This window comes from Mustela nigripes, unplaced genomic scaffold, assembly GCF_022355385.1.
Source record: "Mustela nigripes isolate SB6536 unplaced genomic scaffold, MUSNIG.SB6536 HiC_scaffold_1708, whole genome shotgun sequence".
NCBI classification, from domain to species: Eukaryota; Metazoa; Chordata; class Mammalia; order Carnivora; family Mustelidae; genus Mustela; species Mustela nigripes.
Window position 1 is genome coordinate 1 of NW_026741115.1, and position 5,864 is coordinate 5,864.

Below are 5,864 nucleotides of genomic sequence, written 5' to 3' on the forward strand. Positions count from 1 at the left end.
TCTCTGTGTCCTGGAGCATCAATGATGGTCACGTAATACTTGCTGGTCTCGAATTTCCACAGAGAGATATCAATGGTGATACCACGTTCACGTTCAGCTTTCAGTTTATCCAAGACCCAGGCATACTTGAAGGAGCCTTTTCCCATCTCAGCAGCCTCCTTCTCGAATTTTTCGATAGTTCTTTTGTCGATCCCACCACATTTGTAGATCAGATGACCAGTAGTGGTAGACTTGCCTGAATCTACGTGTCCGATGACAACAATGTTGATATGAGTCTTTTCCTTCCCCATTCTGGTTTAGGAAGAGCGGTGGTTTTCATGACACCTGTGTTCTGGCGGCAAACCCGTTGCGAAAAAGCTGTTCTGAGCTTTGCACAGTGACAGTATCATAACTGGTGAGGTTTCTGAGGTGTGATTATTGCTAATTGAAAGGTCTCCACAGGTTAAGAGGTTTCTCTCTATCCCCAGGTTGCTAGAACTTTTAACAGGAATGAGTGTTGGCTAGAATGTAGTTCAATATGGACAGGTATATTGTGTATTACCTAGACTCTTATGTGCCAAACTTGGGCATTGACATCACCTAACAGGGTTTAGATGGGAAAACTAATGTCCAATTTCAAACAACCCAGTTCTGAGAAAAGTGTTACCTGTACATTCCAATTGTTAGTAGAGAGTTTCCTGTATTAATGTTTCATTTTTAAGGGAAGTATCACATAAACATCAGCAGTAATTAAGTCTCAGGAAGGTCCTGATATAATAAAAAGTCATTCTGTGCATCTGGTGTTTTCTTGGCAGCATACACTACTCATGCCAATGACGTATGAATGTTTTCTTAGGAAGAGGCAGAGGGTGCATGTATAAGCTATCAGCAGTGCAGCTGTTAGCAGCCTATGGCATGTGATCTCAGGTTGGTTCAGCTTGTCAAGGTGATTCTCAATTTCACAGATTACTATTCTGCTCTGGAGGGTGATTTGTTCCCATCAGACTGTGTGCAAGAAAACCATGAGCAGGAAGGAGTTGGTCTCTGTGGATGCTGAATATCCTTTTACTGTGTTTTAATTTTCCTCTTTTTCTGCTTCCAGCATCCTGAGGGCACTGTTCTCTCACTGCCACTCACCTCAGGATCTGCCCTCTAGTGTCCTACAAATTCCACTCACTATCGTCTTAGGGTTAAGTTAGAGAAATGAAATATACCCTCTCTTTATTAGCTGAGTAAGCCTTTTATCTTCTAGATTTACAAAGAAAGTTTCTAAGGAAGTAAAAAGAACAAAACCAATGAAAAAAGATTTCTTCAGAATAGTGTTAAGATAATTAAAATATTTACCTGAATGTTTTTTTGAATAATAAGATTTACTGGATTTATGTATGGCTTTCTATAATTTGCCCCATCCCCCACATTTCAATCATATACAGAGCAATTCTTCCCCAATCTTTCTACTTCTTTTTCCATTCTCAGTCACCGTTTCCTTTGACCTTTTAACTTTTCTTTGGATAGCATGTGTGACAGAACTGTCGTCAAAAATAAATCAGACAGTTCATATCTGGGATTGATACGTTTTATTTATTAATTTCATAAACATTTGTTTACCTCTGTGATTTGACCTGAATTACATCAATGTAGAAAATAAAGTCCCTGCCTTTGTGAAATTTATATTCTAGTGAGGGAGACTAGTAATAATCAGATTAACACATTAAGTCTATAATTCCATTTAGTCATGGTAGTATAACAAAGAATAAGGGTGGAAAGAATTTTTGTTGTCATACGTGGTGATTTTACCTTGACTTACTGTGGTGTTGATTTTCCAATATGTACATATATCAAATCTTTACATTGTATAGCTGAAACTAACATAAACTTGTATGTTAACTACCTCTCAATAAAACATGAATATATGAGTATAGGTAATGTTAGGGTAAGATAGGGAGTAATTTAGATGAGATGATTAGAGAATACCTTTGTTAGGAGGTGATTTTTCAAAGTCAGAAAATATGCCATGCAACATTCTAGGGGAACCAAATTCCATGTAAGTACAGGAAAAAGTTTGGGATTTTCAAAGAATATGAAATAGTTTATTTGGCCATCCAGAAGCTAGATGTTGTATGAGGCTGGAGAGGTAGGCAGGATCAGATAATCTAGAACCTTCTAAGTCACAATAAATAGTGTTTTATTTGAACTCCAAGAAAGCCACCTCCGTAATACAGAGGAAGGCTTAATAAAAATCTCATCTTAATAAAATCCTTACCAGTTCATAAACTCTTCTTGGACCTATTTATTTACTTACACCTTTAGTTATATGTGCCTTTATTATACTACATTCTACATTTTCCCCTTAACGATCTGGCATACTAAAAGAAAAGTGCAATAAAAGAAAAAAATAAGAGAAATACGAACTTGGATGAAAAAATGGAATGATAGTTTTTGGATAATATCTTATGTGGGTATTAAAATCAAGCCTCTAAATGTGTTATGTGGAATAGGGAAACAAAGTGAGAAATGGGAGTACATTATCTGTTACATGATTTTCATTTAGTGTTAAAAGAAAACAAGTGGTTTCACAGGGAAAACCAAATTAATTGCTCTTAATCCTGTAATAATTTCTTTCATGGGGATTCATACTAGGGAAACTAAGAAATATAGTGAACATTGGTTCCCTGAAGTATATGATGCAGATAGATAAGTGATAGATAGATAGAAAGATGATAGAGATATACATAGATATAATTTAGTTCAATATGGCTGCTTTTTATAATATATATCAACAAGATTCAAAGGCATTATATAGAAGTACAACTCAAAATAAGCAGTTCTTCCCAGATCTAATAATTCTGATCCACATATTTCTGATGTTCTGCCTTAATCTAAAAGTTGACCCAGTATATCCTAAGAACAAAATTTAGAGCTAATTACATGTTTACCTAAATCAAAGATTAATAACCCCTTATTTGTATACCCAAGTTGCCTTTGATATAGAAATTGAGTTTCAAGGACTATTCACAAGAATAGAAGAAAATGTCAGTACCACAATTTTTGTCTTAAGTTTATCAGATTCTTTCTTCCTTGGAAGCAATTTCCCAGCTAAGGTAGGATTTCATTTCTCTATGCCACGTATTTATTTAAATAGTGGTTCTATTGAGGTACCATCTTACACCAGTGAGAATGGCAAAAATTAACAAGGCAGAAAACAACAAATGTTGGAGAGGATGTGGAGAAAGGCAAACCTTCTTACATTGTGGGTGGGAATGCAAGTTGGTACAGCCACTTTGGAAAACAGTATGGAGGTTCCTCAAAAATTTAAAAATAGAGCTACCCCATGACCTAGCAATTGAACTACTGGGTATTTACACCAAAGATACAGATGTAGTGACAAGGAGGGGCACAGGGACCCCAATGTTCTAACAGCAATGTCCACAATAGCCAAACTGTGGAAGGAGCTGAGATGCCCTTGAACAGATGAATGGATAAAGATGTGGTTCATGTGGACAATGTAATATTACTCAGCCATCAGAAAGGATGAATACCTACCATTTTTGTTGGCATGGATGGAACTGGAGGGGATTATGCTAAGTGAAATAAGTCAAGCAGAGAAAGACAATTATTATATGGTTTCATTCATATGTGGAACATAAGGAATAGCATGGAGGACATTAGGGGAAGGAAGGAAGGGAGGGAACTCAGGAAGATGAACCATGAGAAACTCTGGACTCCAGGAAACAATCTGAGGATTTCAGAGAAGAGGGGCTGGGGTGGGGGGAATGTGTTAGCCTGGTGATGGGTATTAAGGAGAGCACATGTTGCAATAGCATTGGGTATTATATGCAAATAATGAATCATGGAACACTATTCACAAGACCAAAAATAAAAAACTAATGATGTAGTGTATGGTGACTAATATAACATAATAAAAAAATAAATTGAAATTGGAAATGAAAAAAAATAGTGGTTATATAAGATCATTTGTGGATTGGTGCTGGTCAGGTGCAGCAGAACCACTTGAGTAACACTAAAATAAGGATTTCCAGGAGTCCACTTCAAAGATTCTCATTTCGATTCAGAGAAAAAATGACAATCTGTTTTTTTTAAAGATTTTATATTTATTATTATTATATTTTACTTTTTTAAAAAAAATTAATTTCTTTTCAATGTAACAGGTTTCATTGTTTATGCACCACACCCAGAGTTCCATACAATACATGCCCTCCATAATACCACCACCAGGCTCCCTCAACCCCCCACCCCCTCCCTTTCAAAACCCTCAGATTGTTTTTCAGAGTCCACCTCCCCCTTTGATTTCCCGCAATTCCCTTCTCCTCTCCATCTCCCCATGTCCTCCATGTTATCACTTATGCTCCACAAATAAGTGGAACCATGCGATAATTGGTTCTCTCTGCTTGACTTATTTCACTCAACATAATCTCTTCCAGTCCCGTCCATGTTGATACAAAAGTTGAGTATTCATCCTTTCTGATGGAGGCATAATACTCCATAGTGTATATGGACCATATCTTCCTTATCCATTCATCCATTAAAGGGCATCTTGGCTCTTTCCACAGTTTGGTGACCATGGCCATCGCTGCTATGTCAAAAAATGAGCAGAAGACATGAACAGACACTTCTCCAATGAAGACATACAAATGGCTATCAGACACATGAAGAAATATTCATCATCATTACCCATCAGGGAGATTCAAATTAAAACCACATTGAGATACCACCTTACACCAGTTAGAATGGCCAAAATTAGCAAGACAGGAAACAACGTGTGTTGGAGAGGATGTGGAAAAGGGAAACCCTCTTACACTGTTGGTGGGAATGCAAGTTGGTGCTGCCAATTTGGAGAACAGTGTGGAGATTCCTAAAGAAATTTAAAATAGAGCTTCTCTATGACCCTGCAATTGTACTACTGGGTATTTATCCCAAAGATACAGATGTAGTGAAAAGAAGGGCCATCTGTACCCCAATATTTATAGTGACAATCTGTTCTTTAAAGAGCTCCCTAAGTAATTATGAAACAGTTTTGGGAGACAGTGCTTTAGGTCATTGTTGGTGTTTTGGTTGTCAATTAAATAAAAATGCTAGCTCAGTAATGATTTAATTGGCACTTGTTACTTTTTATCAGTGCTACAAAGGTATGAATACCCTTCTAAGGAGTAGAACAGAGATGTCTAAGCAAGAAAAACCAAGTATAAGAATGGATGCACTTAATAGAGGCCAGAAAAGCATGAGGCCAGGGACTAAGTTAATCACAGATAAGTGGACAAGCGGTTATTGGAGGTCAGGCATCCAGGTCATTTATCCCAATTACAATATACAAAATCATGATTCGAGGACAAGGTGTGATTTAATTTGTCATACTGTGTTCCATTATGTGACCTGGCAGAAATAGATAAATTTGAGTCTGTGTTTCAAGGGACAGATGAATAAACAACTACTTTTTAGGCGGTAATGGAAATGGGGAAAAGAATTAATTCTGATTTTGACCAACTCATGAACTCTCATTTGCTTTGACTAATTCCTGTGCACATATGAATTTTTCTCAAGGCAGCTTTCATGTCTTTATTTCGGAGACTATAGATCAGGGGGTTTATAAGTGGGGTCACCAATGAGTAGAACAAAGTTACAATCTTCTGTATCCCACCTGGATTACCAGAGGTTGGGCTAATGTACATCACCATGATGGATCCATAGAAGAGAGACACCACAGCCAGGTGGGAACCACAGGTGGAGAAGGCCTTACGTCGGCCAGCTGCTGAAGGGACACGCAACACTGCTCTGAGAACCAGGGTATAGGACCCAAGAATGAAGAAGAAGGTGATGAATATAATAAGAGAGCTCAATATAGAACAGGAAAGCTCAATTCCAGGGGC

The 5,864-nt window shown here is 37.4% G+C and overlaps 1 protein-coding gene across 1 annotated transcript; it reads right to left on the reverse strand.

Annotated features, from left to right (window-relative positions):
- Positions 1–5: 5 nt before the first annotated feature.
- LOC132008859 (elongation factor 1-alpha 1-like) lies at positions 6–319 on the reverse strand (the record flags this gene model as incomplete). The annotated part of the gene is made up of 1 exon (XM_059387369.1): positions 6–319. A coding segment is annotated over exon 1 (285 nt), but the record flags the coding sequence as incomplete, so codon positions are not given.
- Between the last annotated feature and the right edge of the window lie 5,545 nt (positions 320–5,864).